The 14,692-nt window shown below is 33.8% G+C and overlaps 1 protein-coding gene across 1 annotated transcript; it reads right to left on the bottom strand.

Annotated features, from left to right (window-relative positions):
* Positions 1 to 9,779: 9,779 nt before the first annotated feature.
* LOC133176215 (uncharacterized) lies at positions 9,780 to 11,495 on the bottom strand. The gene has a single exon (XM_061311371.1). The coding sequence runs from the start codon at positions 11,488 to 11,490 to the stop codon at positions 9,787 to 9,789; it is 1,704 nt and encodes a 567-aa protein (XP_061167355.1). The 5' UTR covers positions 11,491 to 11,495; the 3' UTR covers positions 9,780 to 9,786.
* Positions 11,496 to 14,692: the final 3,197 nt, after the last annotated feature.

Here is a 14,692-nt window from a genome sequence, read left to right as displayed (position 1 = left end):
AATAATTTCAGTTAATAGAGAAATGTTTTTATTTCAGTGTTTTTTCCCCTTATTTTGAATTACCGGTACACGTTTGCTTTGTACATACAAGCTTGTGTTCATATACCGCTGTTCATACGCACTATGTATGAGAACACGATATCCTCCAGCAATTTACTTCCTATGAAAACTCTCAATGAAAACATATAAGGTGAAAATACATCTACCGACACCGTAGTATCTACCCGATGGCTGACCAGGACTTGAATTACCGTTATTAAAACAACTCGTCAGCTGAATGGACTTAGAAACGGTAAATGGTTTAAACGGTAAAATAAGGAATTTCCAGAGCTCGGAATATATATATTTTGGGCGCTCTTCCATATAAACAGATAAAAATGCATTTACGCGCACTAACATGGACATGCACATGTCATGGGTATATTCAGTTTATTAGATTAAATAAAACAAATGCATAAGATTAATCTTCCTAAACAACAAGTTTCTAAAACAATCGGTATAAATAACCCACATAATAACGGGTTTGTGTTTGTATTTAATATGGAATGAGAACAAATCTTAGCCTGTCAAGTCATTTATTAAGTAATACTTCTTCCTGTTTTTTTTTGTTTGTTTATTTTTGTTTTTTTGTTTGTTTGTTTTTTGTTTTTTGTTTGTTTGTTTTTTTTTTTTTTTTTTTTTTTTTTTTTTTTTTTTTTTTATACAAATTCCTGTACATAACTTTACAATACATTTATGCATATTCTGTAAAAAAAATTTTTAAGCGAGAGGAAGAAAGAGAGAGAAGAGAAAGGATAGAGAAAGAGAGAGATAAACAAGAGAGGAGAGAGGGGAAAATTTTATATAAGCAGATTCTTCCAGGGCTCCCAGGCTTCGTCAAAAGATACCTGATTATTGTTCTTATAGGCAATTTACTTATTTGTTTCATACATATCTTCGATGGAGGATATCAGTCCATTCAAGGAGAGTTCTTTTACCACTAATTCTCACTCTATAGATAAAATATTTAATTTGAAGAGCAATGAGATATTTAATTTTGTCTAATTTTTCAAATGATCCCAGTATGAATTCCTTCTTTGAATATACATTAAAATGAATCTTTCAAAAGCAATACCTATCAAAACTGTTCAATAAATCATGTAATACATGTAATTCACATTCCCCAAAAATGTGCGTAATAGTTTAGTCTTAGTTTCAAAAAAGAGCACCCATATGAACCTACTTACTTAATTTTATGTAAAAAAGAATTTGTTGCTAATATTTTATGGCTCATTCGGAACTGAAACCACTGAGTTTTGTATCTTTGGTAAGCTTGAAAGGGGAAAAAAATTTCTCCCATTCAATATTATTTAAGTTAAAAATCCTGAATGCTGAATTTAGCAAGAGTTATTTCCCGTCGGCCGCCATATTGGAGGTCCAACGAGCGAATTTTCCTCTTTGAGCAACCAATTTTAAACTTGTAAGGCAGAAGTTTAAGGGAAAAAAATCTTTAAAATGCTAAAATTACGTATAAAAGGAAGTTTGTGTTAGCATAAATTCGTAAGAAAAATTGTGTTATCTTCACCCAATTGCCCTGTATGACAAGTTTAAATTGGTTGAATAATGAAGGAATTCGGGCTTGTATACTTCCTATATGGCAACCAACTGGAATTAACTCTTCCTAAAATCGTTTCAGTCGAAAACTATCTGTATTAGATATCGCGAGTTTATTTCAGTCATACTCACAACGAGTTCTCTTTCACTTGCACTAATGAAAATGGTTAATAAAAAGAATTATTGTGTACGGATGCAGCTTTTTATTCACAAATTACACAAGACTCGAACAATGTAACATTATCACGAGATTAATAAGGTATTTTAGGAACAATTTTTACAATGGAAACCATATCGAAATATTTACCGTTTTTGAGTTATAAAGCGAAAACTTTCAAGGGCCCTTGATCCCTATGATTAGGGGCCAGCCCCTTTTCAGTGATGTCGAATGAAAGCCCTTGAAATTTTGTACAACTTTTATTTTGCTTTATGTTTTCACAAAATGTTTTTAGTTAAAAAGATACAAAGGAATTTAATATATGTGTAAAATTTTGCTCTTTTATGTGTTCTAATTTTTTATCCCTGTTGAACGCCATTTTGAAACTCAAAATAAAAAAAAGAAAAAAAAGATTAGCACATCTTCAATGCTTCTTTATTACAAGCTCACTGGAATATATCGAGTCGACATATGAATGGAAGTAGCTATTGTTAATTAATAATACCTCGTCGATATATCGAAATTTTCGAGTTGAAGGCCACAGCAAGTGTTTTCTTTTTCTCATGTAAAAATTTTTGAATAAATTCTGCTTCATATGAATACAGAAATAGGACTGCTAATAAGGGTGCGCAATTGGTACCCATGGGAATTCCAACAGATTGTTGGAAGACCTGATCTCCAAAAACTACATAGATATTGTCGATCAGAAACTCGAGCATCTTTTTAATATCAAAGGAGATAATTAATCGTGTAGATATGAATTTAATCGAATATCAACAGAGTTCTCAAGTTTAAATTAACATATCTAGTGCGTGACTTTTATTAAGAAAATTTTGTAAGCTAAATGTTTCTTTTTGATCTATTGAAAGTAATAATACATGCAAAAACCGAATTGATTTTAACATTTAGGCTTGATAAACTTTCTTAAGGGAGCCGACCGGGGTTTTATTGTATGGAAACTACAATAGAAAAACTATTTAATTTTATACAATATGTAATTTACATTGACTTCAGTCTACATGCTATGTTCAGGGAAAATCTATCGTTTGGGTATTTTTAGGGACTATATTTGAAAGTGGTAGTTTTCGTACTTCAAAGAAAATTTTACGAATACTACGATAGACGTTTTGCTCAAATTAAAATATTTGATGAACAATACCATACTGTACATTATATGTAAGAAACAAAAAAGTCTATCATCTGGTTTCCGGAGGGGGCATCTCAAAATGAAAAAAAAAAAAGAAAAGAAATTTTCCTGTTTTTAAATGGAATACTACAAAATATGACAGATAATAATGGTTTATACAAAAAATATCAGAAAAATATTAGGTGATTTTCAAATTCCTGTGTTTTTAATTTTCAGGAGCATACATTTGTGCATTTTAATACGTTTTCTTTTATAACATTTTCATGACCACCTCTTAAAGAACTTCATTTTGTTATAACGTCACAAACACACGATTACGACCACAGGCACTTGAAGTCTTAACCCTTTCCCGTTATTGATCAAAATATCCCTATACTATAATATGGGGATATTTTATTAATAAAGAGAAAGGTTTTAAACGTCAAGTGCCTGTGATTACGACGTCCATGAACCTATCACATGAAGAATAAAAAAAAAATATTTTTTTAAAGTAATAATTAGATATTTTTACCTGTCATTTTTCAATTTTGTTTGATTCGGTAATTTCTTTTGAAAATAGTTGCTTTTGAATTGCAAAAAGCTTGATTTTTCTATGCTGCGCAAAGTATTGCTCAATGAAAACGTCCAGTCGGTCCCTTAAACACTACGTTAGACGCCAAATCACTAAACACAAGCTCGGCCGCTTTGCACTTAATAGAGTGCAAAGAACTATTTGAAATATTTTATTCTTTTCACGTCATTTGAATAACACTTAGCGACATACATAATCTTCTCAATGTTGTACGCTGAGATCACACTAACAGCACAGATGACAACTGTATAAGTAAAGAAGGAACTGTCCGTTCTTATCAATGTGTAGCATTAAAGAATTTATTTATTCTTTTAATCAAACTGATTTCTAAAAAAAGAGCAATGGGTTGGACATATTTTTTCAATGTTGCCACCGGGAAAACGGGAGGAGATGGTGTATTTTTGTTTTGTTTTGTCTCTAATTGTAACTAAAAACTTTACAATATTAATGTGTAAGTGTCTCCCTAAGTTCTTTCCTTAAGAATTTGGGTTTTGATATACATTTCAAATTTCATGCTGAAACTTAACAACTTTGGAAACTCCTAATCTTACTACTTAAAAAGTTAAGTTGCCATTTCACAGAGTATTTTCGGTCTGATCTTTAGTGTCAGTAAGAGTAAGGAAATCCTATTCTGAAAAAGAAAGAGAGAACTACTGATGCTCCAGTATGGAACTCACGGCCAAGGTTCGAATTGTTCAAAAGGATGTCAAATTCCTAGGTCAAGAATGTTGTTACTCAAAGAAAGGTCTTGTCAAAAGTAAAACTCGGGAAATATGAAAGTCCTTTCAATGGCCGAGTTATGACCAAGATAAAGTTTTTCATGGGTAGATCAAACTTCAAAGCCGAGCTCAAGGTCATGAAGAAAAAAATGGTAGTGACATAAAATCATTTTGTCAGAAGAAATACACATTTGAAATACGAGAGCCCTAGCTCCAACCGTTCAAAGTTATGGCGGAAAATTTATTTTGAAAGTAGGTCAAACTCCAAGGTCATGAGGTCAAAAATGTTGGTACAAGAAGAAAGCCATACATGTGAAATATGAAATTCCTAGAAGCAGCAGTTCAAAAGTTATGACCAAGGTTAAAGTTTTTGCCGACAAACAGACAGCTTAACTACTAGCTTAACAGAAGGACAAACCAAAAAGTACATTCTCCCGAATCCTCGTTACGAGGACATACTAATATAGAAAAAGTTCCTTTAAGTAAGACTTCCTTCAACGGAATACTATTTACCCCCCCCCCCCCACTCCTTAAAAAGGGAAGTCCCTCTTTCACTTTATTTTATAGAATAGCAATTTTCCACCTTTTGTTAATAAAAGCAGTAAACTCAGCAATTGAACATTCGCTCTGGGAACTAAGATTTATTGATTGATTGTATGTTGTTTAAGGTCCCATTTGAGACGTTTTCACTCATATAGAGTGATGTATATGAATACATAAATTTAGACCTATACTCTGCGCTCAAGGTCATTGAGTTTTGAGGGTTCTTTGTCGTGACAACGCTACGTGGTACGGGACCTCCATATTAAAGGTCTCATCCTGTGACTTTCACTTCTAATGCCGGGCGTTTGGCGAATGAACAATCAATACCTATATATGTTTACAGTACTAAGTTTGACGCGGCGCGGCAAACAAGAATCGAATCCCGATCACGAAGCAAACGCCCCTCTACTGGGCTACAGTGACCGGTACTGGAAACAAAGAAAAGCTGAAACTAATTGGAAAATCAGAATACAGTGACTTGTAGCTGGAAATTAGTCAGAAACTACATATACCTGTAATCCCTGGTATTTCCAATATTAATATTTTATGCAGAAATTTAATGCAGGAAAAAATCATTAAACAGAAATAAAACTGTAGATCTAGAATTAGACTAAATTCAACTTTGTTTGCAATATTGAGTCAATCGAAGAAAATATGAATTTAAAATTAGCAAATAATTATTTTAGATATTTGATTCTTTTCACGTCATTTGAATAACACTCGGCAACATAGAGAATGCCATTACTGTCCATGCACACTGAGGTCCCACGGATAGTACAGATGACAACTGTCTAAGTAAAGAAGAAAATGTCCGTTCTTATCAATAATGTGCACCACATTGTTGTCAAAGTCCGCGATCAGAATATGACATGAATTGTCTGTTGCCACAACGTACGGGTTAAATGTTCGGTATCTGATATCCTGCAAGTTCCCAGTGTAGGAAAAGTGAAACTTCCCCATTTTTGTCACCACAACTATAGCTCTTGTACTCCAATCACTGACAACAATATCTTGGTTTTTGTTTTTTGCTATGAAGGCTGGATTTGAATACAAGGGTGTTCGACTTTCGTTATATTGGATTTCTTGCATTGTTTTACGCTCTGAATAACATGTATAACGGACTATCTTACTCTGTGAACGATCTTCCATTCTCAAAGTGACAAGCAACTCATTTGCAGAAGTATAGCAGCACAAAGCTTGTGGTCTTCATTCCATTAATTTAAGCAAGCGTTCTATTTTTCCATTCTTCACTATGTTTACACTCCCGTCGTCATAGTCACTGTAAACAAGGTGTCCATCTTTGTTGACCGTCCGATCAAAAGGCTCATTCTCAAACAAGGTGGTAATTTCGTCAACTACCTCACTTTTACGGAAATGTTTAATCACCCTGTTATCACCACAGACATATGTTTAACTCATCTGTCCGAGGAGAGCAAGAAACTTTTGCAGATCGAACAATCCCTGTCTTTACTATGTGTCTTTAATTTTTGTCTTTTGAGTCTATTTTAAATCTTTTTCAATCTTTTTGCCGAGCTGTGTTCTTCTGTTTAGGAATCTGCGTGTATGCCTCATCTTCGATGCAACTGACCTTTTTTTAAACAAAATATTCTCGTAATTTCTAATTCCGGAGTATGATATCGGAAATAAAACTTTTTTCTAAAACTTTTGGCTGTCATTTCTTTTTTAACTGTTCGTTTACAAATTATTGTATTTCTTCCCAGATAACACAAATAGTAGATGGAAATTTTAAGTTTAATTCTTCAACGCTTGTGTAGGTTTTGATGTGATATTGATTACTTAAGTTAAACTCTTAAATGGTAGGATCACATTCGTAATAACTTGTGTTCAGACTTTATTAGCTAATATCACACTTACGTAAACTTTAATTCTAAGACTACTCAATTTGCTAGATTTATTATCAATTATTTTTTTTAGAATCAAACATAAACCAATTTGCCGAAATGGGTCCCTTTATGGATGGATTTAAAAAAATGTAATAGAAGTCAATCAGATATTGGCGACAGTGCATAATAACGTTCTATAATGGCGATAGCCAACTTAAAAAATATACGAAAATGTTCTGAAACGACTATTTTATCCTTGCATGCTAATTGTATATTCGGCCTATTTAGATTGAATGATTGAATGATTGATTGTATGTTTTTTTACGTGCCGTTCGAGATTTTTTCACTTATAAAAAGACGTCTCTATGTACCAGTGAAGGGCTTCAAATTTAGACCTTTACTCGGCACTCAGGGCCATTGAGCAGTGAGGGTTCTTTATCGTACCAACACCTATCCTGACACGGGGCCTCGGTTTTTAAGGTCTCATCCGAAAGCCCCGCAACTTTCACTTCAAAGTGCCGAGCGCTTGGCGAAGAAACAGATGCTACCTATTTTTATCGACTTAGGTCAGTCGAGGCCGTGAATCGAATACAAGACCTTCCGATCACGGAGCGAGCACTGCATATTTAGACGTTATTTTTGATTCATTCCAAACTTTTAAGGAATTTCCACCCTTACGGTTTTAATGGTTCAAAGTAGAAAAACTGCATTTATTTTCTCTAAATATGGTTTAAATTAACTAATAATTGCAAAATATATATAGGCTGCCATATTATTTAAGTTGTAAGACACAAATAAACAGAAGTATATGTCGGTATAAAAAATGTACATTTTTAGTAAACAGTATCATAAACGCCTGGTCGCCCGCGTGGCGCAGAAGTTAGAGTGTCCGCTCTTGAGTCGCGGAGTAAGGAGTTGATCCTTACGTCGCGGGTTCGAATCCCACTGCGGGGCGTGGAGACCGGTCCTTCGGATGAGACCGTATAAACCGAGGTTCTGTGTCGCAGTAGGTACTGGCACGAAAAAGATCCCTCACTGCTCAATGGCCCTGAGTGCTGAGTAAAGGCCAAAATTTGTAGCCCTTTACCGGCAAGTGGTGGAGTCTCCATATGAGTGAAAAATTCTCGAGAGGGACGTTAAACAACTAACAAACAAACAAAAACATAAAAGCCTGAATGAAGATACACGAGGAGTTATTGCCCTTAGCAACATTTTTGAAAGACTGAATAATTGACTAAACAAACAAAATATACATTTTAAAAATTCTTTTCCTTAGCAATATTTTTCATTACACCTATTGAAAAGCATTCTTCCAAAAGATATTTTTCCATTGGGTATGAATTTAAATTAATAACAGTTTTTGCAAAAACTCTACAGGAGGATGGAAATACCTTAAAAGCATGAAAATCAGAACTCATATACATTTTTTGTGACGTTTAATAAAATAATATCAACCAAATTAATTTCGTATTAAATCAACTTGTATGATGAAAGTTTGTATTATGTCATGAGATGTTGTCATTTTCATTGTCTCTTGTGTTTTCTAACTAATTAAAATCTGGACTCCCAGTCAGTATTATAGAGGAATAACTGTAGGATAATCTGTACACCTGTTAAAGTGTGTCCTATTGACAATTTAAATGAAATAACATTCCATATTACTCAATAAAGTTCTGAATGAAAACTACCATATCTATGGAAGATAAAATCGTTTGATTCATCCCATTCACTGTAATTCGCACGCGTCTTGGTGACGGATATTTGTGTTGAGATTTTTTTTCTAAAAGAACGATTAAAAAATCTATATAATTAAGTGATTACGGCTTTGATGAATCAACAATTAAAATAAACATTAGTAACACGATGATATTTTCTGACATCAGATGAAATAAGACATTTTAATTTTTTTTTCTCAGTAACTGAACATCCAATTTTTTAAAAAATATATTTTTTGTACTCATTTCATCAAACTGATTTCTGCAAAAAAGGGAATTGGTTGGTCTTTTTTTTTTTTTTTTTTTTCATTTTTGCCATGGGGATAAAGAGAGGGGTGATGTCTTTTTTTCTCTTCCCAATGATATATTAAACTACAAATTGATGTGTAAGTGTCTCCCAATGTTTCTGGACTGAAAGATTTTGCTAAAATTAAACAATTTTCGAAACTCCTCATTACTTTTATTAAAAAAAAGTCAGCTGGCTTTTCACAAAATATTTTAGATATCATCTTAATTTTGATAAGAGTAAGGAAATCCTATCTTGAGAAAGAAAGAGTATAACGCTGATGCTTCTGTATGTCAACTCATGGCCGAGAATAGAATTTTTCAAAAGCATGAGACTGTCAAATTCCTTGATAAGGACCCTGAGTTAAAAATGTTGTTACCCAAAGAAAAGTTTTGTGAAAGAGAATACTAGTACTCGGGAAATTATGAAGCCATATCACCATCCGTTCAGTAGTTATGACCAGGATTAAGTTTTTCATAAGTAGATCAAACCTTAAGGACAAGATCATGAGGTATAATTTAATGTTTGTGCCATAAAATCTTTTTGTCACAAGGAATACACCTCGCAAATATGAAGAAATTGCTTGAAACGTTCAAAGTTATGGCCAAAGATATAGATTTTCATAGTGAATCTTCTGAGGTTGTCATGAGGTAAAAATGTTGGTACCAGAAGAAAAGTATAATGCAAGATATGTAAACTATGTAAGCCTTAAAAGTTATGACCAAGTGACAGTGTTTTTTTTCTATTGGACTGACAGTTTGAAGGACGGACAGACAAAAAAACTTCATGTCTCCCGAATCTTTGTTACAGAGGCATAAAAATATCAAGCATAGTTTCTTTTGGAGAGGGTACCTCAACGAAATATTATTTAGCCACCCCCTCCCTTTAATAGGGAAGGTTCCATTTTCACTTTATTTTATAAAATAGCCATTTTCTGTCCTATTTTAATGAAAGCAGTAAACCCAGCAATGAAAAATTTTCAATGGACACAAAGAAAAGCTGAAAATAAATAGAAATTCAAAATAATGATTTGTAGATGGAAATTAGTCGGAAACTATAAGTACATGTAATTCCTGGTCTTCCCTCCAAACATTTTCAAATGCTGAAAAGAAAAATCTTTATCATTAATAAATCTATAGAATTAAAAAGGAATCCAATTTCTTATGTTTGCAATATTGAGTCAATCGTAGAAAATACAAATTTTCAAATGATTATTTAAGATATTTGATTCTTTTCACGTCGTTGGAATAACACTCGGCAACATAGAGAATATCATTACTGTCCACACTGAGGTCCCATGGATAGTACAGATGACAACTGTCTAAGTAAAGAAGAAAATGTCCATTCTTATCAATGATGTGCACCACATTATTGTCAAAGTCCGCGATCAGAATATGACATGAATTGTCTGTTGCCACACCGTACGGGTTAAATGTTCGGTATCTGTTAGCCTGCAAGTTCCCACTGTAAGAAAAGTGAAACTTTCCCATTTTTGTCACCACCACAACAGCTCTTGTACTCCAATCACTGACAACGATATCCAGGTTTTTGTTTTCTTCAACGAAGGCTGGGTTTGAATACAGGGGCGTTCGACTTTCGTTATATTGGATTTCTTGCATTACTTGACACTCTGAATAACATGAATAACGGACTATCTTACTCTGCGAACGATCTTCCATTCTCATAGTGACTAGCAACTCATTTGCAGAAGTGCAGCACAAGGCTTGTGGTCTCCATTCCAGTAATTTGACCAAGCGCTCTATCTTTCCATTTTTCACTATGTTTACACTCCCGTCGTCGTAGTCACTGTAAACAAGGTGTCCATCTTTGTTGACCGTCAGATCAAAAGGCTCATTCTCACACAAGGTGGAAATTTCTTCCAATAACTCTCTTTTACGAAAATGCTTAATCACTTTGTAGTCTCCACACACATAAAACTCATCTGTTTGAGGAGAAGAAGAAACTCTTGCAGTTCGAACGAACCCCGTCTTCACACGATCAAGAACACAATGAGTTGATCCCATCGTTTTAGGGTTTTTATCAGCTACCTTTCTTAAAGCTGGCAATCTCTGTCTCTGGATTGGCCTCGTTATGGTGGGACCCAGTTTTCCGATCTTTTCCGACAGATCGTTTTCGTCAGGTGTAGACGGATTGAAATCGGAGACTACCATTTCAAATCTTTCAGGTACATCTCGAAAAAATTGATTTTTGGATGTGTAACGGAAGAGATGATTTATAAGTCTAGGAAAATTTGCATCGTTCATGATTTTATGATTTTCTTCTATTGTCAGTCGAACTCGATTTCGCATTTTAAGGAATTTCTTTTCCAGCGATTGAAGACTGCTTATGTCGTCTGCTTCCATCTTCTCCTCTTCTTTAAAAAGTCTTTCTGTAATACCATCAACCATCTTCCTTAGATCTTTCCTTAGTTCCAATATTGTTTTCTTCCTGTCGTGATGTTTGTTTGCTACGACTTTATGCGTCACTTCAATGTCCGACATAACTGTGTCATAAAATGGCGAAATGAAATTTTCAAGTTCTTGCGTATCCTTTGTGATAAGTTCCCGCAGGGAATCGTACATGATTGAGACGTTTTGAACGTCGTGCCCGTCATGCTCACCAGAGGTAACACATTCAAAACAAACTGGTACTTCACAATGAAAGCAATACTGATCATACTTGTGATTTGGGTGATGTTGACATGGAGGTGGCGTGTTTAAGACTTTTCGGGACTGAGATTCGACCAAAACATCATTTTTGATGGACGGTTCAGACGCTCGGCGGCGATGTGTATACACATATAAGGAATTTGAACAAACTGATTCCTGGGAACCTTTTCTTCCCTGGCCAAGACGTCCACCGATGCCTTTGGTTCTTGGTCGTGGAACCGGAGTTTCCTTGCAGGATCTTTCCATACTCTTGTCATTACAAGTCTAAAATGGAAGATTATTTATATTTTCATTACTCATGTTGATCAAAAAGGTGTTTCGTTTAATTGAGCATATATATCAATAATAGAAAATACTTGTTAGAGAAAATGCTATTTTCGGCCTTAGTTATGGCAAACATAATTAAACTCTTATCTCCGGAGAAAACATGGAAGGCACGATATTTAGGGCGATCATAAAAAAGAAGATATCCTTGAATGATGCAAAGACATAACCTTTTCTTCACATTATAAGCGTCTTCAAAATGCAGGCACAGACTTAAAGAATTACAGCTAACCATTCATTTTAATTAGTATTTGAAATCTTATAAAATCAAATAAAGCTGCAGATAAATAACTTACCTCTCATTTCGAAAAAAAAATATTTGAAGTGAAAATTTTCAGGTGAAAAATAATCAAAATGTTTTATTTTCTCTAAGTACTTCTTCCTTCTTCCGCGTCCTATGTTATTTACAAATGATAAATTTCAATACAAAAGACTTTTCAAGTATAAAACTCATGATATTTTAATTTCCGTGTGGAAATATTTTTCTTAACTCTTTACCTCACCTGACCTATTAGTGTTTGAAGGTTTTTTATTTCCTTCCATGACTTTCCTGAACAAGTAAAACTTATTTCTAATCGAAGGGTGACTTTTTTACCCCCCCCCCCCTTTTTTATCTATAACAGTGTAAACGACAACGCGTAAGTAAAGGAAACCGGATATGGAATTAATACAGGATGACAGTAATAATGAAAAAAATCTTATTTTAGAAGTTGTTGTACATTTCTCTTGATCTGTCTCTCTCTATAATGAAGATGAATATATAATGAACTAATTAATGAGAAAAAAGTTGCTGTGTATTGTTATTTTTTAAATTTTAAATTTATTATATAATTAAAACAATTTACTTGGTTTAAAAAAAATGTGACGTTCAATTACCTTTTTTGATTAATATATACCGTTGTCTAAACTTTTCAAAAAATATGTAGAAAAATAGTTGAAAATTGACAAACTTGTGTTTTTTTTAATGGATATTTTGAAAAACCTACCTATCCGGGACGTAAAACAAAGAATTAATTTACTGTGGCCTGACATACTCTCTATCCCAGAGAATGAATTTTAATTTTAGAAATGAAGTTTTTCCTGAATTTGAATATCATGAGTATATCGAAATAAAATTAAAATACAGTAGTACTTCAATTTCATTATGGATAGACAAGACTAGTATAACATTTCCAACAAATACTTGAATTTAACAGAATATGCTTTGTTTAAGAAGTCTATTTCAAATTTTATTTATGTAATCTTTGATTTGCAAAGATACGGACCACTTCAGTCTTATTCATACTAAGATGGATAAGAAAACAAGAGGCCCATGGGCCACTTCGCTCACCTTAGTAACTTTGGCCATGCTGTTCTTTATCAGATTTCCCCCCTTTTAATACAGTGGCGCCTCATTTATCCGGACGCCTCTGTCCCCAACGAAATCGTCCGGATAAATGAATCGTCCGGATAATTGAATCACATCTCAAAAAGCACTCTCTAAGCATGTACATTGTATATATGCACATTCTTGTTTCAAATGTGACAGCAAAGAAAAAAACTTTTAAATTATATTTTGGTTTATTGTTTTAAAAGCAGTAATTGATTAAAGAAAAAAATATATTAAAATGTAATTTACACAATAAAAAGAAATGGATGGGCAATTTTATGCTGAGACCTCCTATTTTAATTCGCCTTCTCTTTGGCTTGTGACTTCATGGGCTGAGCAAATTCTGATCTACAGTTGTTTTATTTAGCCATATATTATAATTATTGAAGCTCATATGATATGACAGAACTGTTTAGCATCATCATTAAAAATGTTCAAATATAAACTAACCCCGTATATTCATTACACAGGGTAACTATAAAATTAACTGCAAGCTTACTCAAACAAAGTATTAAAACATTCGTAAACACAAGTCATCTTCATGATTATCAATATTTTTTTCTACAGACGCTAAGTTTGAATTTCGATCATTAAAAATACCTTGATAAACGTAATCAACTTCTGTACGTAACGCCAGTTATATCTTTTCTAAAGCAATGGACGTTTGTAAACGGTAGTACATTAAATAGAGATATTTCTTCAGTTATGTACTTTTCTAAACTGCCTTGTGGGGAAAAAGCGTTTCAAATACATTTACGTTTTTAGAAAAGGAAAATAGTATTTTAAACTAACGCAATCAACATGATAAAGAGCATTACGAAATCACTCGATTTATTGTTTACTTTATTTACAACTCTCCAAAATTCTCATGAATTTACCGATGTACATACGGTTAGAAATATGATTTGAACAGATTATTGTGTGAAAAAGTCGTTTCTTGAAAAATTACCGTCCGGATAAACGAGTCATTTTTCAATGAACTATTACGTTTTGTAGTAGAAATTGACCGTCCGGATACGGAACGCGAATTTCCGGATTAATGAGACAAAATAACGTGGAAAAAATCGGTTCCCAAAAAAAAAATCGTCCGGATGGTGAAGCGTCCGGATAAATGGCGTCCGGATAAACGCGGCGCCACTGTATACCTATTGTGGCTCCGCCCTACCCCCGGGGGTCATGATTTGAACAATTTAGAATCTACACTACTTCAGGATGCTTCCAAATATGTTTCAGCTTTATTGGTCCAGTGGTTCTTGAAAAGATTTTTAAAGATTTTTCTTATATATTTCAATGTAAAACTTGGATTCCCTATTGTGGCCGGCCCTACCTCCAGGGGTCAAGATTTGAACAATTTAGAATCTACACTACCCCAGGATGCTTCCATATAAGTATCAGCTTTTCTGGCCCAGTGGTTCTTGAGAAGAAGATTTTTAAAGATTTTTTTTATGTATTTCAATGTAAAACTAAGATTCCCTATTATGGCCCCGCCCTACCCCCGGGGGTCATGATTTGAACAATTTAGAATCTACACTACCCCAGGATGCTTCAATATAAGTATCAGCTTTTCTGGCCCAGTGGTTCTTGAGAAGAAGATTTTTAAAGATTTTTCCTATATATTTCAATGTAAAACTTGGATTCCCTATTGTGGCCCCGCCCTACCCCCAGGGGTCATGATTTGAACAATTTAGAATCTACACTACCCCAGGATGCTTCCATATAAGTTTCAATATTTCTGGCCCTGTGGATCTTGAGAAG

This window comes from Saccostrea echinata, unplaced genomic scaffold (genome assembly GCF_033153115.1).
Source record: "Saccostrea echinata isolate AGI-Se365-2 ecotype Australia unplaced genomic scaffold, CSIRO_AGI_Sech_v1 ptg000072l, whole genome shotgun sequence".
Classification (NCBI taxonomy): domain Eukaryota; kingdom Metazoa; phylum Mollusca; class Bivalvia; order Ostreida; family Ostreidae; genus Saccostrea; species Saccostrea echinata.
This window is presented reverse-complemented; position numbering and strand designations above follow the sequence as displayed.

Excerpts from the sequence above, each read along its gene's own strand:
- LOC133176215 (XM_061311371.1), bottom strand. The coding sequence starts at position 11,490 with ATGGAAAGATCCTGCAAGGAAACTCCGGTTCCACGACCAAGAACCAAA.